This window comes from Rana temporaria, chromosome 1 (genome assembly GCF_905171775.1).
Source record: "Rana temporaria chromosome 1, aRanTem1.1, whole genome shotgun sequence".
In the NCBI taxonomy this organism is placed as follows: Eukaryota; Metazoa; Chordata; class Amphibia; order Anura; family Ranidae; genus Rana; species Rana temporaria.
Genome location: NC_053489.1, coordinates 679,818,585 through 679,842,160, shown reverse-complemented (window position 1 = coordinate 679,842,160; position 23,576 = coordinate 679,818,585). Strand labels below are relative to the sequence as shown.

General features: G+C 44.7%; 1 protein-coding gene across 1 annotated transcript; it reads left to right on the top strand.

Moving 5' to 3' along the window:
• Window positions 1-1,757: 1,757 nt before the first annotated feature.
• On the top strand, window positions 1,758-17,490 carry LOC120924665 (olfactory receptor 2A12-like). The gene is made up of 2 exons (XM_040335661.1): window positions 1,758-1,865; window positions 15,904-17,490. The coding sequence occupies exons 1-2, from the start codon at window positions 1,767-1,769 to the stop codon at window positions 16,876-16,878; spliced, it is 1,074 nt and encodes a 357-aa protein (XP_040191595.1). The 5' UTR covers window positions 1,758-1,766; the 3' UTR covers window positions 16,879-17,490.
• The last annotated feature ends 6,086 nt before the right edge of the window (window positions 17,491-23,576 follow it).

Below are 23,576 nucleotides of genomic sequence, written 5' to 3'. Positions count from 1 at the left end.
ATCACGTATGTCAATCTCCAGGCCCCTTCTCACTGCAAATTTGTGCAGCACGCAACATGCAGCGATGATCTGGCACGCGAAGTTTGGGGAATACAACAGGGTACCCCCCAGTCTTATCCAGGCATCGGAAACGGGACTTCAGGAGGCCAAAGGTGCGCTCCACCACTGCACGGGTACGTATGTGTGCAGCATTGTATCTTCTCTCTCCTGGGGTTTGGGGGTTCCGGAATGGAGTCATAAGATGGGGTCCAAGTGCATATGCAGAGTCACCTGGAAGGGAAAAGACAGGAGGATGTTAGTCATGCATGTGCCCCTTGTGATGTCTGCATCATGGGGGGGGGGGCAGTCATACCTGGCACCCATGTCACTCACCAACCAGCCAGCTGTCCCCATACACGTTCTCTTCAAATTGTCTTGGGATGTTGCTTTGACGGAATATGAAGCTGTCATGGCTGGACCCTGGGTGTTTGGCACGGACGTGCCATATGAGGCCATGGGGATCCACGATCACCTGCACATTGATGGAATGCCAATGCTTCCTATTGCGGTATATGTGCTCTGTCTCATGGGGGAGCTGTAGTGCCACATGGGTGCAATCAATGCCCCCGATGGTGCGTGGGAATCCGTCAATTAGGCAGAACTCACGCATTGCCTTCAGCCGCAGGTCCTCCTGGGTGGGTTTGATGATGTGGTGGGACATGCGTCTCAGGATTTCAGGGACAACCTGGTGCACACATCTGCTCATGCTGGTTTGTGATATGCCAGCCACGTCTCCACTTGTTCTTTGAAAAGAACCAGTGGCCAGGAAATGCAGTGTTGCCAGGACCTTCACCAGTGGCTGCACTGCATGTGAGCGTTGTGTTGGACTGGTGATGTCATCCTGCAGGTCTCTGGTAATTTCCAGGATGGCATCATGGCTGAATCTGAAACGGCGATACACCTCCAAATCACCCATGCCAAAGAGGCTAATGCGCGGTGGGTATATCCTCTCACATGCCCTCCTACGTGCCCTCCTCCTTCTACGCGCCTTTGCCTCTGCACACACTAGTAGTGCTAAGACCACGCCTGCCCCTGGCATGTTGGCATACGAATGTGTTGTCCTATAAGTGTGGTTGCTCAGCTCGTCCGGGATGGTGCTGCTGTATTTGCTTTCAAGCTGACTTACTCAGGTCTGGAGCAAAGTTACCCGAGCTTTATGAGGGGTAACTTTAGGCCGGCCATTCGTCTTACGCGCACAGCGCGTAGCCTACGCCGATCGCGCGTAGTTTCAGGAATCAGCGCATATACATCATTTGCATATTTGAATACTAATTCTATGGCCGCGTAGGATGCCATCAGCGGAAATATACGCCTACGCTGCGTAAACTTAAACAAGTTAAGACGGACGGGAGAAGCCTTGTTTCTGGCGGAATCTGGTTCTGTGACTACGGCGCATAGATAGGACGGCGCATCTTTACACTTACGCCACGCATCTCCATATACGCCGGCGTAACTTCTTTGCGAATATGGCCCATAGGAGATTACAACCTTCCATAAACATTTTTACCTTTTACTTTCTTTGTTCTTAGTTCCCATGCTTAGGATGATGACATCAAATGTTTATTTCGGGATGCGAAGATTGTTTGTTTATTTTTGATACTAATGATCATCTTTGGGAAATGATTGGCCCCCCACTGGGATTGATCACCACCAAAGTAATTGATGAGAAGAGTATATAAAAGGTGAGAAGTCATCAGACGGAACGCTGAGCTGAACCTCTCCGGAGTATGGGCATACATGGAGGACTCCAACATACTCAGGAAGATGATCATTATAATACAAATCTTTATATTCCCAGGATAAATAGTGAGGAGAACAGTGCCAAGGTACAGTAAGTACTCTGATAATGTCACTGTATGAAGGGTGCATTTTACACACAGCTTCTGAAAGATCAAAACTGCTCCATGTAATGGGAGAAATAACAATACCACTACTGATGTGTATATATATTATGGATATTGTAATATATGATGTCGGTGATTGTTATAATATCTATGTATTGTGCTCTCCACTCTGCTGTCAGTAATAGCAGCCCAGCTCTAGACTGACTCTGACTGCTAATGTAACGGCACACACAGCATTCTTCTCCATCGACCTCCATTGTACCTGTTCATTGCTCTGCCAATGTAACATCACACACAGCACATTTCTCTACTGACCACCACCAATGTAACATCACACACAGCACATTTCTCTACTCACCACCACCAATGTAACATCACACACAGCACATTTCTCTACTGACCACCACCAATGTAACATCACACACAGCACATTTCTCTACTGACCACCACCAATGTAACATCACACACAGCACATTTCTCTACTGACCACCACCAATGTAACATCTACTCACAGCACATTTCTCTACTGACCACCACCAATGTAACATCACACACAGCACATTTCTCTACTGACCACCACCAATGTAACATCACACACAGCACATTTCTCTACTGACCACCAATGTAACATCACACACAGCACATTCTCTACTGACCTCCACCAATGGTAACATCACACACAGCACATTTCTCTACTCACCTCCAATGTAACATCACACACAGCACATTTCTCTACTCACCACACCAATGTAACATCAACACATGCACATTTCTCTACTGACCACCACCAATGTAACATCACACACAGCACATTTCTCTACTACTCACCAATGTAACATCACTCACAGCACATTTCTCTACTCGACCACCACCAATGTAACATCACACACAGCACATTTCTCTACTGACCACCAATGTAACATCACACACAGCACATTTCTCTACTGACCTCCAAGTGAACATCACTCACAGCACATTTCTCTACTCACCACCAATGTAACATCACACACAGCACATTCTCTACTGACCCTCCAATGTAACATCACACACAGCACATTTCTCTACTGACCACCACCAATGTAACATCACACACAGCACATTTCTCTACTGACCACCACCAATGTAACATCACACACAGCACATTTCTCTACTGACCACCACCAATGTAACATCACACACAGCATGTTTCTATACTGACCACCACCAATGTAACATCACTCACGGCATTCTTCTCCATTCTACTACTCTTATCCTGCGTACACACGGTCGAAATTTCCGATTGGGAAAAAGTCAGACGGAACTTTTTCTTTGGATATTCCAACCGTGTGTCTACGCCCCATCGGACTTTTTCCATCGGAAATTCCGACGGACTTAAAAAGGAGAACATGTTCTCAGAATTTTTTTTTTCGACGGAAATTCCATTCGTCTGTATGGAATTCCGACGGAGAAAAAAAAACATGCATGCTCGTAAACATTATACTTCATTTTTCTGGGCTCGTCGTAGTGTTGCATGTCACCGCGTTTTTGACGGTCGGAATTTGGTGTGTCCGTGTAAATACAAGACAGCTTGAGCGTAATTCCGGCGGAAAATCCCGTCAGAGTTTATTCCGAAGGAAAAACGGATCATGGGTACGGGGCATAAAACTTTATCTTCTATCTCTCTCTCTTTCTTTCTTTCTTTGTATCTGTATCTTCTATCTTTCTTTCTTTCTTTCTTTCTTTCTTTCTTCTTTCTTTTTGTATCTTCTATCTTTCTTTCTTTCTTTCTTTCTTTCTTTCTTTCTTTCTCTCTTTCTTTCTTTCTTTCTTTCTTTCTTTCTTTCTTTCTTTCTATCTGTATTTTCTTTCTTTCTTTCTTTCTTTCTTTCTTTCTTTCTTTCTTTCTTTATCTTCTTTCTTTATCTTCTTTCTTTCTTTCTTTCTTTCTTTCTTTCTTTCTTTCTTTCTTTCTTTCTTTATATCTGTATCTTCTATGTTTATTTCTTTCTTTGTATCTGTATCTTCTATCTTTCTTTCTTTCTTTGTATCTGTATCTTCTTTCTTTCTTTCTTTCTTTCTTTCTCTCTTTCTCTCTTTCTCTCTTTCTTTCTTTCTTTGTATCTGTATCTTCTTTCTTTCTTTCTTTCTTTCTTTCTTTCTTTCTTTCTTTCTTTCTTTCTTTCTTTCTCTTCTTTCTTTCTTTCTATATCTTCTTTCTTTCTTTCTTTCTTTCTTTCTTTCTGTATCTTCTATCTTTCTTTCTTTCTGTATCTTCTATCTTTCTTTCTTTCTGTATCTTCTTTCTTTCTCTCTTTCTTTCTTTCTTTCTTTCTTTCTTTCTTTCTTTCTTTCTTTCTTTCTTTCTTTCTCTCTTTCTTTCTTTCTTTCTTTCTTTCTTTCTCTCTTTCTTTCTTTCTTTCTTTCTTTCTTTCTTTCTTTCTTTCTCTCTCTCTTTCTTTCTTTCTTTCTTTCTTTCTTTCTTTCTTTCTTTCTTTCTTTCTCTTCTTTCTTTCTTTCTTTCTTTCTATATCTTCTTTCTTTCTTTCTTTCTTTCTTTCTGTATCTTCTATCTTTCTTTCTTTCTGTATCTTCTATCTTTCTTTCTTTCTGTATCTTCTATCTTTCTTTCTTTCTGTATCTTCTATCTTTCTTTCTTTCTTTCTTTCTCTCTTTCTCTCTTTCTCTCTTTCTCTCTTTCTTTCTTTCTTTCTTTCTTTCTTTCTTTCTTTCTTTCTTTCTTTCTTTCTTTCTTTCTTTCTTTCTTTCTTTCTCTCTTTCTCTCTTTCTTTCTTTCTTTGTATCTGTATCTTCTATCTTTCTTTCTTTCTTTCTTTCTTTCTTTCTTTCTTTCTTTCTTTCTTTCTTTCTCTTCTTTCTTTCTTTCTTTCTTTCTTTCTGTATCTTCTTTCTTTCTTTCTTTCTTTCTTTCTGTATCTTCTATCTTTCTTTCTTTCTGTATCTTCTATCTTTCTTTCTTTCTGTATCTTCTATCTTTCTTTCTTTCTGTATCTTCTCTCTTTCTTTCTTTCTCTCTTTCTCTCTTTCTCTCTTTCTCTCTTTCTCTCTTTCTTTCTTTCTTTCTTTCTTTCTTTCTTTCTTTCTTTCTTTCTTTCTATCTTTCTTTCTTTCTTTCTCTCTTTCTTTCTTTCTTTCTTTCTTTCTTTCTTTCTTTCTTTCTTTGTATCTGTATCTTCTTTCTTTCTTTCTTTCTTTCTTTCTTTCTTTCTTTCTTTCTTTCTTTCTTTCTTTCTTTCTTTCTCTCTTTCTTTCTTTCTTTCTCTCTTTCTTTCTTTCTTTCTTTCTTTCTTTCTTTCTTTCTTTCTTTCTTTCTTTCTTTCTTTCTTTCTTTCTTTCTTTCTTTCTTTCTTTCTTTCTTTCTTTCTTTCTTTCTTTCTTTCTTTCTCTCTTTCTTTCTTTCTTTCTTTCTTTCTTTGTATCTGTATCTTCTATCCTTTCTTTCTTTCTTTCTTTCTTTCTTTCTTTCTTTCTTTCTATCTGTATCTTCTTTCTTTCTTTCTTTCTCTCTCCCCACATCCCATCATGAACCCCCCCCCCCCCCCCCCGGACTGCTCAGTCTAAAATGCCCGGGCCTATTTTTTGTCCCAGTCCGGGCCTGATGGTTGGTAACTGGGTAAGCATACAATGGATTAATAACCATAAAACGCTACAGCGCTAACACTGTGCCCATCCTGTAGGTGTAGGTTGTCATATAACAGATGATAGATAAAAAGAACTATTACAAGATTCCTATTCCTGGAGGTATATGAATAAAAAGTGGTGGAGAATGACTGACACTATGGTTCTGACAAGGATGCGGGAAGAAAGTGCCAAACCGGCATAGTGTATCACAATTTATTAAGATAAAATACAATATAAAACAAATGGCACTCACAAGCAGGTGAGGGGAAAAGAGAGGGTGACAGGTCGCAGTGGATTAGTAGTCTGTTAGTAAGCTGGGAGCTGTGTGATTGTCCGTGGTGGAGATGAAAGCCGGCCATTGTAGGGCCTGGAATCCATGCAGGGAGACCAGCGTCAGGCTACCTGTGTGGCCGTGATGGTATATCCAGAGATCAGATGTTCGCCCAAAGACGATGACAGCAGTAAAAGGAGCTGTCGGTCCATCTGCTGTGTGAGCCAATAGGAACGTGTTTTGGAAGCTAGCCACCTCTCCTTCATCAGCCTGCTCATCCCGCTCCCTAAAGAAGGCGGCATTCTTCTTCACCATGAACAATCACACAGCTCCCAGGTTACTACCGGACTACTAATCCACTGCGACCTGTCATGCTCTCTTTCCCCTTCCGCTTGTGAGTGCCATTTGTTTTATATTGCATTTTATCTTAATAAATTATGCTACACTATGCCAGTTTGGCGCTTTCTCGCCTTCTCCAATTATAAAATGTATTACAGTTTTTCTCCATTGTTTTGGCTCATTTCTTGAAACAGAAATGACATTCTCAAAACAACATGGACAAATCTCCAAACCACTTCGCAATTGTTCACAACTGAATGGCATTTCTCATTCATTTCATCAAATTGCAAATGTCTCAGTACATGTCTCCATGTCTTAGTACATCTTTCAAATGATTTAGTACAAGTAGCCTACATTTAGCACTTTTGAATAGATCTTGTTGATCTAAACTGATTGTCATTTCTTCAGTCTAATGGTCGTTCTCTCCAAAACAGGTCAGTGTCATTTCATTGTTTAAGTCATCACATGCACAATAGGCTGTTCAATTGTCAAAATTATTCAGGAACATAATACCATGAATACCATATATGAATCTCTTGGAACATTTGATAAAATGATTACAGCAATTGACAGTCGGGTGCAACTAGAACTTGACTAACGAAGGAGGAGTTGGAGTTGGTCTCTAATGACCAATCAAACAGTATGTTTAGTTACTGTACCTGACAGGTGCTGTCCGTGATTGTGAATGCTGCCAAACATGTATATATAGAGCTTGACCATGCAGGACCAGTACAATTTCTGAACATGGAGTCACCTGGCCAAGTAAATGAACAATGGCAACTGTCTGCTCGAGGAAGAAGAAGAGGAGGAGGAGTAAGGGTGCGTGGTGGTGGAATAGGGGGAAGAGGCTGAGGAGCACGAAGACACCATGCTGTGCCTGATGAAATTTGGGCCACAATTATAGACCATGTCATCAGCCATGGCCTCACAATCAATGATGGAATTATATAATGTATAGGACAGGACACTGTGCATAGAGCAACAAATATGTTTATTCATTTATATATTCATTTAGTGTGTGTGATAGGCCTACAGTATAACAGTATCTTACCTCAGTGGGATGTTACGTATGATACTAACAATGACAAGAAAAATATTGTAGATGTAGCGCCTGTGTACTTCCAAGTACCGGTGCTATTACTGTAAAAGTTAAGGGATAATCAGAGTGTAGTTGACTCTGATTCTGATTGCAATTTTACAAAGGGTCTCTGTTTCAGCTGGGCTGTGCTGCGGGTCCATTCTGTGGTTGCTGGGGTGTCATACCACCCCGGGGCGACAGTGGAGTCCAGGCTGGGGTGCCTCTTGCCAGCAGCCAATCGGGAGGGAGTTTCTCTCGTGGGGCATGCTGGGGGAGGGTACTTCTGGAGCAGATGCCATTGAGGCGGGGTTCTTTTCCTGAGGTGGCACCCACCTTTAGGGTGACCACACATCACAGCCCCCGGGCAAGATGGCCTACCAGACAGGGGTGCGCGTGCCACGCGGTGTTCCTGGTTCCGGGACTATGTTGGCTCGGAACATTTAAAGCTGTGGCGGGGCCCCAGTATTCGACTGGGTCCCCAATTCTAAGAAGAACATGTACCCCAGGTTTGGAACCACTGGAATACTGGCCAATAGTATATTGAACTTGTGGAACATAGAACATTCCTATGTAGCTGTCTGTAACTCTAGTGTATGACTCTTCTGTATGACTGATTTGATGTTTTCTTTTTTTACTCTATTGTAGAGAATAATTGCACTGGAAGGAAACGAGACCTCTCGCATACTCGTGTATGTGGATGAGGCTGGCTTCAACCTGGCCAAGGGCCAAAGACGTGGCCGTAATTTTATTGGCCACCGGGCCACGGTGGATGTCCCAGGCCAGCGAGGGGGCAATATAACTATGCGTGCTGCCATTTCTGAGAATGGTGTGGCCACTCACATGCCCAGTCTTGGCCCATACAATACACAGAAGCTCCTCATCTTCTTGGACCACCTTCATTTGGATTTGATCCCTGAAAATGAGAGAGGTTTCATAGGGCCTCACCTACCACAAAATATAATTGTATGGGGCAATGTGAATTTTCACCATGGCCCGCTTATCAGGGCCTGGTTCACTGCTTAGCCAAGAATGGATATGGTGTTCCTACCACCTTACTCTCCTTTCCTCAATACTATTGAGGAGTTTTTCTGTGCTTGGAGGTGGAGAGTGTATGAGCATCGGGCTCAAGATCAGAGGTCCCTGATCCATACAATGGACGCTGCCTGTGAGGATATTACAGGAGATCAGTGTAGGGGATGGTTGCAACATGCACGCCGTTTCTTCCCTCGTTGCATCGCAAGGGAGAATATACGCTGTGATGTTGATGAAAATCTGTGGCCAGACAGACAGCAGCGTGTGGATGGGCAGGAGGGTGAGGACGGTGGACAGGAGAGGGAGGGTGAGGACGGTGCCCAGGAGAGGGAGGGTGAGGACGGTGGGCAGGAGAGGGAGGGTGAGGACGGTGGGCAGGAGAGGGAGGGTGAGGACAGCGACCAGTGAAGAGATGTTACAGTAGTTGTAAAGCTCCAGCTTTATTTACAGCATTGTAGGCTAAATTTAATTTTCCTTGTTTCATGTTTGTGTTTTTATATTTCCGTATATATTATGCTGTATACATTTTCTTTTTACTCTGAAGTATCGAAGTTACCGTATTTATTGCGGTATAACGTGCTCCCGCGTATACCGAGCACCCCTAAAGTTGCCCCGAATCCTGTGGAAAAAAAGTTTTATTTTTTACTTACAGTTTTGGCGTCTTGCGTGGCGTCCATCGGCGGCCTCGTCGGGTCCGGCGTCCGTCTGCGGCTTCGGGTGTCCTCTTCGTCGGGTCCGGCGTCCTTCTGCGGCGTCCTCGCGTCCTCCCCGCTCGTTTCCCGCGCCGAGTTTGAATACTGCGCCGACATATACCAAGCGCAGTACACTCGTGTATTGTCGGGCAGGCTCGGCAACTCTCGCGCTGACATCCTGTATGCTCAGGACGTCAGCGCGAGAGGCGCCGAGACTGCCCGAAGATACACGAGTGTACTGCGCTCGGTATATGCCGGCGCAGTATTCAAACTCGTGGCGGGAAAGCGGGTATCGGCGTATACCGCGCACCCACGATTTTGACCTGATTTTCAGGGCAAAATAGTGCGCGGTATACGCCGATAAATACAGTACCTTGTGTGTGAATGATAATGGTTACAATACTGTAAAGTCATTTTTCCTTGGCAGTATGAATGCAATGTGTGATGTCAAACCTTGGAGGCAACTCTTAGGCCCCATACTCACGACCAAACATGTCTGCTGAAACTGGCCCGCAGGCCAGTTTCAGCAGACATGTTTGGTCGTGTGTGGGCGCGAGCGGGCCGAATTCCAGCAAACATTTGCCCGCCGGGCCTTTTCCCAGCAGACAAATATTCCTGGACTTGTTTTAAAACAGCCCGCTGGAATTCAGCCCGCTCGGACATGTACGGTCGTCAGTACAGACCTACCGTACATGTCCAGGCGCCCGCCGTCCCTCGCATGCGTCGAATGACTTCGACGCATGCGTGGAAGCATTTTAAAGGCGGGCCGCCCACGTCGCCGCGTCATTGTCGCGGCGACACCGCGTCATCGACGCGGCGACACCGCGGACACGCCCCGCGTATTGTTTACGCGCGGACTTCTGTACGATGGTGTGTACAACCATCGTACAGAAGCCCTCTGGCAGACATGTATGGTGAAAACGGTCCGACGGACCGCTTTCACCATACATGTTTGTCCGTGTGTACCCGGCCCAACCCTAAAATCTTTTCTTTTTTTTCAGTTTTATACACAATTGTATTCAGTTAGCTAGACAAAAACTGTACAGTAACCATTGTCAATGAAGGACTGGGCTAAGACTGAAAGGTGGACATGAGGGATATTTCAATGGTCCTCTGCCATAGAGAGAAAACATCGAAACATTTTGACTTGCAGTGCTTACACAATGCCAAGGGAATGAAGCATTTTGGGGGCACTGACTATTTGAATGAGAAAGAAATTTAGTTTTGACACATGAGTGAACTGTTTTGGGAAAGATATGAACTTTTGAAGGTGAACCATGGTGTTGTGCCGAACCATCCAGGTTATTTTGGCAAAAGTACCAAGAGAGCTGGGAACGTCCGGTCTGTATCAAGAAATGAGCCAAAGCAATTGAGAAGAATATTTGCCATTTTGAGGGCACTGACTCTTTATATGGGAAATGAGTACGGTTTTGAAGCAGGAGTGAATAGTTTTGGGAGAGATATGAGCTTTTGCACCTGAGTTATAGTGTTGTGCTGAACTGTAAGACTGTTTTGCCAAATGATCTTAGAGTTTTGAGAATGTAATTTCTGTTTCAAGAAATGAGCCAAAACAATAGAGAAAAACTGTAACAATGGTAATAGCACAATTTAGCATGTAAAGTGATTAACAGTAGGAACTAGGCATCAGAGGACATTTGACGTCCATATCCACATGAACAGTAACAAGGCCACCTCAAGTGCAGCAGTAAAGTTTAATCTACCGAGTGCTGGACACTTTAGAGATGGCCTGCCGGTTTGCCCGGCGGTCGTTTCACGGCAAACTTTGTTGGTTCGCGGTCCGCCAAACCGACATCTGTTACATGGCTAAGAACTTTGACCTATGACACATCCACCAGGTGGTGCAGGACAGCCAATTGAGACATTTCAGCACATGGACATACCCCCTACCTTATAACTAGACCTGATTTGATAGAGTTCACTGGGGGGGTGTCTTAGAGCAACCCTCCATACATTTTTTTATTCCAATAATTCATATGCTCAACGACGTCTGCATTATATACTACTCCTTCAGCCACTCTATATACCTCCAACACTATTCAACGGGTTTTACATCACAAATGGGACTCCCCAGGGATGCCCTCTGTCGCCCTTATTATTCTCTCTCATGATAGAACCCCTGGCAAGGACCATTAGAAGTGAGAAGTCTATATCGGGAATGGAGATTGCTAGATACAATCAGAAAATAGGATTGTTTGCAGACAATGTGGTCCTCACGCCTCCAAACCGGCTTTTTCCTTGGCTAGGGTACATGCACTACTGCAGGAATATGGTTCTGTATCATATTATAAGCTTAAAGCGAAGTTCCACCCAAAAATGTTACTTCCGCTTATCCGGTTCTCCCCCCCCCTCCCTCCAGTGTCACATTTGGCACCTTTCATGGGGAAGCGGATATCTGTCTAATCCAGGTATTTGCTCCCACTTCTGGCGAAAGATCTACGCCACGTCCGGCCCCTTCTCAAAAACAGAATTCTACTGGAGACAATGTGGAATTAGAAGCAGCATTTTTCATATCCTATGGGATTGTGAAAATTTATGTAGCTTCTGGAATGCAGTATTTGTTCTTATTACATCTATAACTGATTATATTATCAAACCAACCCAATATCTTGCCCTACTTAACCTTAACATCAATAACATTCCCACCCAATATAGAAACATGATAACACATATACTAATAGCTGCGCGTCTTACTATCACTGCAAATCAGAAATCTGCTTTGAGCTGCTGGTTTAGATTTGGGTTTTGCAGGTTACCTCTAAGTTCGTGATCCAGGGAAGAAAGTCTGTAGAAATTGCAATGTCCACACAAGATGGAAAACCTTCAACTCTTCCACAATCTAGGTCCTTGAACTGCAAATCTTCGTTTTCCTTTTGGACTTATATCAGGCCTTGGGTATCTGGAGTAGATTTTGGTTCAAAAGCTGTGCTTAGGTCTAACAGTGCCAGAAGGCAATGTTCTCCTTCGTCTGCTGCTTCGAGAACGTCATCCCATATTTTGAGAAGTGCTGTTTCTGTCCTGTGACCTGGACGGAAACCCGATTGAAATGGATCCAGTAGTTTCTGGGTGTCTAGATGCTGTTGTAGCTGTTGCACTACTACTTTCTCCATTACCTTGGAGAGGGTGTTTAGGCCTGTTATGGGTCGACGATGGTTTGGGTCTTTGGGGTCGAAGGTGTTTTTTTTTTTAGAATCGGTTTAATAACGCCTTGTTTCAGCGGGGTTGGCACCATGCCTTCCTTAAATGACTGGTTTATGAGGTGCGTGATAGACGATGCCATAATATCGGCACATTCTTTCAACAATTTAGTGGGGATGATATTGTTAGGCGCTGTGCTGTCTCGCAGGGCCCCAATGATATTTTTGGTGGTGTCGATGGAGATGGACTTTAGTGTGAATTTAGTTGATTGCGGCATATTTGTGCGAATATTGCCTTTTAAGGGGGAGTCGATGGAGGTTCTCTTTTGCTGAATAATTTCACGTATTTTATTAATGAAATAATCCGATAATTTGTTGCAAAACTCTTGTGATTCAAAGTTCGGAGCCTCTAGGCAGGATGGGCTGAGAGACTAGGTTAAAGAGTTTGCGGGGACGGTTACGGGCTTTTACGAGGATGTTAGAAAAGTGATCTTTTTTTGCTTTAAAGATTTCTTTATGATATTTCTTGGTGATTAGTTTGTAGATTGTGTGGTTTTTCTCTGTCGAGCTTCTTCTCCAGGCTGCTTCCGCTCTTCTGCGTTCTTGTTTTAACAACGTGAGCTCATAGTTAAACCAGCTGGAGTTGTTTTTCCTGATGAGCGTTCTGCGTTTTGGAGCTACTATGTCTGCTGTCTGTAGTAGAGCTTTGTTGATGGAGTTGAGTGGAGTAGAGAGAAGGGGAAGGTTCAGGCACGCGGTACAGAATGCACAAAAAAAGTCTAGAGTTCCAGTATTCACCATTCACTCGAGTGGGTATTGCTCACCCAGATAGACCCCTCTCACATGGCCTAGCAGCCGGGATGATGCATGAACAGTATGAGAACAATCTCTGCCACAGACCGTCCGAGAACAAAAGATGGTTACCCAGGAATCCTCTACCACAGGATTTGAGTCCCGAACTTTCAGCCTTACTGTAAAAGAGCCTTTAAGCCGACCCGGTGGACTGTAAGACCAATAGAGTAATGGATTCCCTTCTAACAAAGTCACCAGGCCTATCCTGAGACATTAGCTTGCCTTGCTTGGTCTCCTCCAGGGCAGGTCCTCCCCAGGTTTCCTTCGTTAAGCAGCTTCCCACACTTGGATGGACAACTTGGGATCCCCTTTTTAATCGTAAGCCCCAGCCAGCATAACTGTGCCTACTCCATGCAGATGTGACCTCAGGCCAAGGAGGTCCCGAGGTCGAGATCATACACACACGTGCCTTGCGCCAGGATGGCCACGATGCGAAGGACCCCGAAAAACGGCGTCTGCCCTTAAGTATCCCTTCCCAGCATGCACAGCGGGGCACCACTCCCACTGGGCTGCTGCCGAGAAGGGTCACTTAACACACCATGGTTCGCTTGTATTCCAACATGGGCCCAAGGTGGTAACGCCACCTATAGGGCAAAATCCTCTCAAGCACAACCATAGCCAGAACGGAGGCTAATTTGAATGAGATTCAACAAAGTCTGAGCCCACTATTGGCTCAGACACCCTCTAAATTTAGAATAGTGCCCCAGTAATTGGGAGAAGGGCGCTACACTAATATTTCTGAAGTCATTCAGAGTTACATCCAGCATGAGAAATACTTTGCATTACAATCTAACAGCATAGATTTCATGCCACAATGGAAGCCCTGGGTCTTACACTATACAACAGATGATTAAACTGTATTGGTTGATTGACTATCCTCAGGTATTGATGACTGTTTCGCAGAACTACATACCCTGGTACATATATGTTATGTTACTTTATTCTTTTTTTCCTTATGTTAATCCTTTATTAGTTTACTGTTATAACTTGAAAAATGATCTTTTGAACTTTAAACATGACAAGTTGTACAAGACATCCATAGTGAAGAAGTAGGATGTACGTGCTTTCTCTTCTAAATATATCCATTGTGTTATAGCTTTCTAATTGTTTATTTAACTAAATGTATTTAACAACACATTTTTTTCTGGTCTAAGCTTCAATAAAAAACAATTGAAAGAAAAATAAGATGTTAGTGGAAGGGGCAGGGTAACAAAGGGACTTGCAGAATAATTATTATGAGAGGGACAGAGGTTCTTCTGCCAGCTATCATTGGGGTCTTTTAGGCCCCGTACTCACGACCAAACATGTCTGCTGAAACTGGTCCGCGGACCAGTTTCAGCAGACATGTTTGGCCGTGTGTAGGCCAGAGCGGACCATTTTCGGGCGGATCGGACACGTTTCCAGCGGACAACTGTTTCCTGGACTTGCTTTAAAACAGTCCGCTGGAAACCTCTCCGCCCGGACATGTACGGTCGTCTGTACAGACCTACCGTACATGTCCGGCCGCCCGCCATCCCTCGCATGCCTCGAATGACTTTGACGCATGCGTGGAAGCATTTAAAAGGCAGGCCCGCCCACGTCGCTGTGTCATTGTCGCGGCGACACCGCGTCATCGACGCGGCGACACCGCGGACACGCCCCGTATTGTTTACGCGCGGACTTCTGTTCGATGGTGTGTACAGCCATCGAACAGAAGTCCCCGGGCAGACATGTCCGATGAAAACGGTCCGCGGACCGGTTTCATCGGACATGTCTGCTCGTGAGTACAAGGCCTAAAGAGCGTCTTTGCATTGAATGACAGTCCCAGTTAACCTGCATGCAGTACAGGTAGATAGATGTTCAGGTAAAGGTTCTGTATAAGGTGGTATAAGATTGGTATAGGTGCAGTTTAGGTTTGGAATAAGTGTGGTATAGAGTGCAGTCTGGGTGTGGTATGGATTGGGTACACTTGGTGTCCTGCTTACAGTGTTATTAATAGGTGGACAACCCACTCACCAGTTCCCAGGATGCTGCTGTGGACGCTCACTATAAAAGGGGGCCCACTCAGTCTCTCCCTGATAGTCTCCAGTGATCAGTGGTGGGAGGTCGAGGGTGAGTAGACGCTTCCATCTCTGCGGCAGCGGTACAGGATCTTTGATGTTGTTGGTGCTGCACTCCCCTCGGTTGTCTTCACTCTCAGTCTTAGGCTCACATCCCTGCTGGCAGGTAAATACTTGGAGAGGGGTACTCAACTATCTCTCCTCAGTGCCAAGAGAAAGAACTTTCCCAGGCAGTTTAGCAAAAATCCTCTCTCAACTTGTTTGTGTGTGAGGGGTGGTACCGTACGGCAGCATATCCTTGCCGACTACTCCAAGTTGTATGCCCCCATGGGTTCTTTGGGTTACGTCAGGCAATGAAGAGGAGCACTAGCCCTAGTACATGGGGTAACAGCTTGCCAAAGGCATGCTCATCGATGTCTGGGACTAGGTGGAGGCTGCAGTCATGTGTAGGATCAAACATTAGGGTATCCCCTGACTTAGAGATAAGTCACTTGTGTGCAGCACTAATATACAGAACTTATGCCGCTTACACACAATCGGATTTTCCATTGGAAAAACCTTGGATGGTTTTTCCGACGGAATTCCGCTCAAGCTTGGCGTACATACACACGGTCACACAAAAGTTCTCTGAACTTTCGACCGCCAAGAACGCGGTGACGTATAACACTACGACAAGCTGAGAAAATGAAGTTCAATGCTCCCGAGCATGCAGAATTTTTTCCGTCTGAAAATTTGAGAATCAGCTCTCAAATTTTTGCTGGCAGAAATTCCGACAGGTAAAGTCAGATGGAGCCTACACACGGTCGGAATATCCGACCAAAAGCTTACATCTGACTTTTCTTGTCGTAATTTCCGATCGTGTGTATGCGGCATTAGATACAGCTTTGCTTTGGCCTTAAACTTCATGCTGGGTGCTAAAACATTAACCACCACTTTTTTCACAGGTTTCACGTCAATGGAATGAAACAATTATCGTAGACGTCCTGGTTGTTGGGTTTGATTGGTTTACTGACTACAGAATTCCACTTTTCCTTCTCTTATTGATTATCTACACTGTTACCTGCATTGTGAACTTCCTGATCATCTATCTGGTATGTAAGAACCCTCGTCTCCACTCCCCCATGTACTTTCTGATCAGCAATTTATTCATTTGCGACCTCGTTGGTACCACAAGCATTGGACCGTCGGCGATGCAAATCATCCTATGGGGAAGAATCGTGGTTCCTTATGTTGATTGTGTCTTCCAGATGAATGTAGTAAATGTTGTTCAGTTCACTCAAACTTTTCTGCTGACTCTGATGTCCTATGACCGATATTTGGCGATATGTCATCCATTGAGATATTCCGCTCTCATTCACAATAGACTGTGCCTATATCTCGTCATCGTCTTGTGGTTATTTTCACTTTCTCTTGTTGCAGTTTATTTTTACTACCTTATGTCTCTAAAATTTTGTGCCCCTATTATCATGAATTATTTTTTTTGTGAATACAGTGCACTCCCTTTTCCGGTGTGTGATAGGGCAGACATAGGACCCCTTGTCATATACGGCTTTGTGATAGCTTATGTGCTTAATCTACCTTTTGGGCTTGTTGTCTTGTCCTACATACTGATCATAATCTCCATCCTCAGGATAAAGTCATCAGCCGGGAGACGGAAGGCCTTCTCCACCTGCAGCTCCCATCTCCTGGTGGTCTCTTTATTTTTTGGAATACCATTTGCTTTAATTACACTGGACCTGTGTGGCACAATGAGTGAGAGCATTTATAGCGGATTCACCTTTATATTCTATTTGGTGCTTCCCATGTTAAACCCCATCATTTACACTTCAAGGAATCGGGACATTCATAAAGCTTTGACTGCTTCCCGCTGGGTGGACGTCCATGTACGTCCCCCGGTTTTAGTGGTTATATCAGATTGATGCCTGCACCTACAGGCATCATTCCGGTATGTATTTATTAGGTAGGATTCTCTTTTTTGCAGAAGTGATCTAATTAGCCACTCGATCCATTCTGCGGGTGGCGGAAGTGGGTCCCAGCCCCCTCCCGCCAACGCCTCTTCTCCCGGGATCTCCGGTCCCATCGCAGAGCCCGGGAGCAATGTGGCCAGGAGCGATGGATGCCATGTACAGAGAGAGGAACTGACATTGTCCCCCCTCTCTCTGTAACCCCTGAAACCGGGAGCAATGAGTTATGTCTAATAGACCTGAGATCTCTCCATAAAGAGGACCTGTCACGGCCCACGCTGTCACAAGGTATGTTGTTCATCCTATGCCTTGTGATAGCAATAAAGTTAATAAAAAAAATATATATATAAAATAATAATAATAATAATATAAAATTCAAAGCACCCTGTCCCACCGTACTTACAGTACCTGCCCGCAAAAATGTGTTTCCAGCGCGATCCGGTGCTCGGCGGTGCAGGCTGTACATCTCACGCTCGCTGTAATAGGAAAAACACATTTTCCTATTGCAAAGAGCGCGAGAAAGAGAGTGGAGTGTTCTCTCTCTATGGAGCGGACTTGTCGCCTCAATGTCAGCAATGCCTTCTCGCTCATTGGGAAAGGAAAAAAATCATTTTTCCTTTCCCAATGAGCGACAGAGCTCGGCGCTGGCTCCCGCTTCCGGTTTCGGCTCTATTTTTACCTGGCCACCAACAGCCAGGGAAGCAGCAGATCAGACCGGTCTGATCGGCTGCATGGGAGGCAAGAGAAGAGATTTAGGGGTCTAATATACTCCAGTGCCTTCTCGCTCATTGGGAAAGGAAAAAACAAATTTTTCCTTTCCCAATGAGCGACAGAGCTCGGCGCTGGCTCCCGCTTCCGGTTTCGGCTCTATGTTTACCTGGCCACCAACAGCCAGGGAAGCAGCAGACCAGACCGGTCTAATCGGCTGCATGGGAGGCAAGAGGAGAGATTTGGGGTCTAATAGACCCCAGATCTCTCCATAAAGAGGACCTGTCATGCTGTCACAAGGGATGTGGTTCATCCTATCCCTTGTGATAGCAATAAAGTAAATCCAAAAAAAAGTAAAAAAAAAAATTAAAACAATTACAAAAAAAATAATAATAAAATAAAATTCAAAGCACCCGGTCCCACTGTACTTACAGTACCTTCCCGCGAGAATGTGTTTCCAGAGCGATCCCATTGTGCTGGTGCTCGGCTGTGCAGGCTGTACATCTCACGCTCGCTGCAATAGGAAAAACACATTTTCCTATTGCAGCGAGCGCGAGAAAGAGAGTGGAGTGTTCTCTCTCCATGGAGGGGACTTGTCGCCTCAATGTCAGCAATGCCTTCTCGCTCATTGGGAAAGGAAAAAAAAATGTTTCCTTTCCCAATGAGCGACAGAGCTCGGCGCTGGCTCCCGCTTCCGGTTTCGGCTCTATGTTTACCTGGTCACCAACAGCCAGGGAAGCAGCAGATCAGACCGGTCTAATCGGCTGCATGGGAGGCAAGAGGAGAGATTTGAGGTCTAATAGACTCCAGTGCCTTCTCGCTCATTGGGAAAGGAAAAAACACATTTTTCCTTTCCCAATGAGCGACAGAGCTCGGCGCTGGCTCCCGCTTCCGGTTTCGGCTCTATGTTTACCTGGCCACCAACAGCCAGGGAAGCAGCAGACCAGACCGGTCTGATCAGCTGCATGGGAGGCAAGAGGAGAGATTTGAGGTCTAATAGACTCCAGTGCCTTCTCGCTCATTGGGAAAGGAAAAAACACATTTTTCCTTTCCCAATGAGCGACAGAGCTCGGCGCTGGCTCCCGCTTCCGGTTTCGGCTCTATGTTTACCTGGCCACCAACAGCCAGGGAAGCAGCAAATCAGACCGGTCTAATCAGCTGCATGGGAGGCAAGAGGAGAGATTTGGGGTCTAATAGATCCCAGATCTCTCCATAAAGAGGACCTGTCATGCTGTCACAAGGGATGTGGTTCATCCTATCCCTTGTGATAGCAATAAAGTAAATCCAAAAAAAAAAATGTAAAAAAAAATTAAAATTACTATAAAAATAAAAATAAAATACAATTCAAAGCACCCTGTCCCACTATGTTTACCTGGCCACCAACAGCCAGGGAAGCAGCAGATCAGACCAGTCTGATCGGCTGCATGGGAGGCAAGAGGAGAAATTTGAGGTCTAATAGACTCCAGTGACTTCTCGCTCATTGGGAAAGGAAAAAACTAAATTTTCCTTTCCCAATGAGCGACAGAGCTCGGCGCTGGCTCCCGCTTCCGGTTTCGGCTCTATGTTTACCTGGCCACCTACAGCCAGGGAAGCAGCAGATCAGACCGGTCTAATCGGCTGCATGGGAGGACCTGTCATGCTGTCACAAGGGATGTTGTTCATCCTATCCCTTGTGATAGTAATAAAGTTCATAAAAAAAAAAAAAAAGTAAAAAATAAATCAAATAAATTATAAAATAAATTATAAAAAACAAAAAATTCAAAAGCACCCCGTCCCGCCGTGCTTACGTGCTAATGTGAACGCATACATTACTCCCGCACACATATGTAAACAGTGAACGGTAAACATGCAACCTTAATGAACTCTCTGCACTCGTGGAGTTTTTATTTGCTTTACTACAAACAAATGTGATTGTTACCTTTACTGTGTTTTTATGAAATAAAATATTTTAAAACATATACTACACTATCTGGGCATTCCTCCCCCCCCCTTCTTTTTTACCCCATCTGGGGTGTATGTGGAAGTGGATTATATCAACCAAAACCATTTGCTGGATTTATACAAGAAGTATTCCCCCCCCCCCCCCCCCAGAAGATAGGATCCACCAGACACCCATGAAAGGAAATCAGACCATTGCTACATTTTCATGCTGTTACCTTACAGCCACGAGGTAAGAGGCTTCCCCCGAATCCAGAGAACACCATTATTGCACTTTACATATCTTTCCAGCACTTTGTGATTTCATAGACTAAGGCCGCGTACACACGCTCGGAAATTGCGGCAAGAAAAGTCCTATGTGAGCTTTTGGTCGGAAATTCGGACCGTGTTTAGGCTCCAACGGAATTTTTCTGCCGGAATTTCTGCCAAGAAAAATTTGAGAGCCGGTTCTCCAATTTTCCGACGGGAAAAGTTCTTGTCGGAAATTCCAATCATCTGTATGCAATTCAGAAAGAGAAAAATCCTACACATGCTTGGAATCAAGTCGACGCATGCTCGGAAGCATTGAAGTTCATTTTCCGTGGCTTGTTTTAGTGTTGTACATCACTGCATTCTTGACGGTCGGAATTTGGTGTGACCGTGTGTATGCAAGTTTGAGACAAGTTTGAGACAACGGGCCAGATTCACATAGGTTAGCGGATCTTTAGATCCGCGTAACCTATGTGATTTAAGATCCACCGCCGCAAGTTTTTGAGGCAAGTGGTTAATTCACAAAGCGCTTACCTCAAAACTTGCGGCGGCGTATCGTAAATCCCCCGGCGGAATTCAAATTCCGCGGCTAGGGGGAGTTTAGTATTTAAATCAGGCACGTCCCCGCGCCGATTTAACTGCGCATGCACCGTCCGCGAATTTTCCCGGTGTGCATTGCTCCCAATGACGTCGCTAGGACGTCATTGGTTTCAGCGTGAGCGTAACTTGCGTCCAGCGCTTTTGTGAATGGACTTACGCAAACTACGTAAAATTTCAAAATTCGGCGCGGGAATGACGGCCATACTTAACATTGGCTGCGCCTCATAGACCCAGGGGTAACTACCGTATTTATCGCGGTATAACGCGCTCCCGCGTATACCGCGCACCCCTAAAGTGGCCCCCAATCCTGTGGAAATTTTTTTTTTTTGTACTTACAGTTTTGGTGTCTTGCGCGGCATCCATCGGCGGCCTCGTCGGGTCCGGCGTCCTTCTGCGGCTTTGGGTGTCCTCTTCGGCGGGTCCGGCGTCCTTCTGCGGCGGGTCCGATGTCCTCTTCGGCGGGTCCGATGTCCTCTTCGGCGTGTCCGGTGTCCTCTTCGGCGTGTCCGGCGTCCTTCTGCGGCGTCCTCGCGTCCTTCCCGCCACAAGTTTGAATACCGAGCGCAGTACACTCGTGAATCTTCGGGCAGGCTCGGCAACTGTCGCGCTAACGTCCTGTATGTACAGGACGTCAGAGTGTACTGCGTTCGGTATATGCCGGCGCAGTATTCAAACTCGTGGCGGGAAAGCGGGTATCAGCGTATATCGCGCACCACGATTTTGCCCTGAACATTTTCAGGGCAAAATAGTGCGCGGTATACGCCGATAAATACGGTATACGCCGGAAAAGCCTGCACATATATGTCGGCAGAATGGCACAGCTGGGCACAAGCACGTACAGGTACAGGTACGTCCTCTTTAAGTGCCCAGCCGTCGGTCACGGGCGCGCGCCCGCGACCCGGTCCGAAGCTCGCGGGACACGCGGACCCGTTTGCCGCCGGAGTCCCGCGATTGGTCCCCGGAGCTGAAGAACGGGGAGAGCAGTGTGTAAACACAGCTTCCCCGTTCTTCACTGTGGCGCTGTCATTGATCGTCTGTTCCCTGATATAGGAAAAGGCAATCAATGACGTCACATGTCCAGCCCCTCCCCCTACAGTTAGAAACACATATGAAATCACACTTAACCCCGTCAGCGCCCCCTAGTGGTTAACTCGCAAACTGCAATTGTCATTTTCACAGTAAACAGTGCATTTTTATAGCAATTTTTGCTGTGAAAATGACAATGGTCCCAAAAATGTGTCAAAATTGTCCGATGTGTCCGCCATAATGTCGCAGTCATGAAAAAATTAGCTGATTGCCGCCATTAGTAGTAAAAAAAAAAAAATAATAAAAATGCAATAAAACTATCCCCTATTTTGTAAACGCTATAAATTTTGCGCAAACCAATCGATAAACGCTTATTGTGTTTTTTTTTTACCAAAAATACGTATCGGCCTAAACTGAGGAAAAAAATGTGTTTTATATATTTTTGGGCGATATTTATTATAGCAACAAGTAAAAAATATTGAAATTTTTTCAAAATTGTCGCTCTATTTTTGTTTATAGCACAAAAAAATAAAAACCGCAGAGGTGATCAAATACCACCAAAAGAAAGCTCTATTTGTGGGAAAAAAAGGACGCCAACTTTTGTTTGGGAGCCACGTCGCACGACCGCGCAATTGTCAGTTAAAGCGACGCAGTGCCGAATCGCAAAAACTGGCCGGGTCCTTTACCTGCATTCTGGTCCGGGGCTTAAGTGGTTAAAGATCTTAAAACTTAGAACAAAATGTGAAAACTTTACACAGCTGGTATTGTTTTCTGGCTTTAAAACAGAACAAAACCCAGAGATTTACCTGTCCCCCAAAACTGGTTATCAGAGAGGCATGCCTTGGATGTAACAGTGTGCTTATGTTGGATTTCAGCCAAACTTTCAAACCATCATATAACTGGATTCATAGGTGATCACATCTGCAGCACAATGGCAACTACAGATTAAACAGAGGCAATATCCTTGACTGTAAAGAATAGGAGGGCTTAGTTCCACCTTAAGAGTACCACCTTAAGAGTTCCACCTTGGTTATTTTCTTGAATCCAGAGACATTGACATGGGCAGTATTTTCCAGAGAAATGTTCTAAGGCTTCAGGTCTCTGAAGAGAAGAAACATGTCCCTACTCTCATGGTCCTTAAAAGGTAGAGCGGTAGCCTTCTCTTTATTTTTTGGATCTTTATCCAGGGACATCCATCATTGCCGTGCCAAAATCCACATGATTTACATACGAAAATAGAGAACGAAAAAGTGACCTGTTAGAACCCAACCAAAAAACGTATCACAGACATGAAGAAAAGATGATCCGCACTCCGGTCGTTGCTCTTAAACAATTGACGTATTTATTGACAAGCCACAGTAGAAAAACACAATAGGAAAGGTTGACGCGTTTCAGCCTATAAGGCCTTAGTCATAACCACATTACAAACATGAAACTTGTGAAATAAATAGTAGCTCTAAGGATCACTGGCTCCACCCATTAGTTGTGGCAACACCAACACCTAGGGCCCAAATTTCTGCAGAGTATATACGGCAGGCCCCTACTTTCAAACATCGAACTTACAAACGACTCCTACTTGCAAACGGAAGGAGACAACAGGAAGTGAGAGGAAATCTACCCCTAGGGCCTCGTACACACGACCGAACATGTCTGCTGAAACTGGTCTCTGTTAAAAAAAAAGTTGGTCTCCTGAGCTTTACTATCCAGGGACAGGCAATGAGTCGGTGCAAAAGACTTCTCCCAGTCCTAAGGAGAGATCTGCAGATTGACATCCAATGCCCATTTGGTTGTATATTCCAGGAGGTCGGGGTGCAGTTTCATTAATATTTTATACACTGCATAGAGGGTACGTGTGGTGGAGAATCTTGGAAAAGTAAGGCTTCTAAGGGATTAGGGTCTCTAGTCAACACATCTTTGTTTTGGAGACTATCAAAAAAGGAAGATAGTTGATGGTATTTTCTCCCCTGTGCAAAAGACACCCAGCCTGAGGCAGAGACTGCTGATAAAGGTGGGAGTAATCCCCTGCGTAGGATTTACACCAACAGTGATATTCAGATTTATTCCATATTAAAACTCTTGTATGGGTCATAGCAGGAGAGAAATGTACGTTTCCAAAAAGGGTTATGGGACCT

Coding starts and splice junctions, on each gene's coding strand:
- LOC120924665 (XM_040335661.1), top strand. CDS start 1,767: ATGGGCATACATGGAGGACTCCAACATACTCAGGAAGATGATCATTAT. Junction 1,866..15,903: donor GTGAGGAGAACAGTGCCAAG/GTACAGTAAGTA, acceptor CTTTTTTCACAG/GTTTCACGTCAATGGAATGA.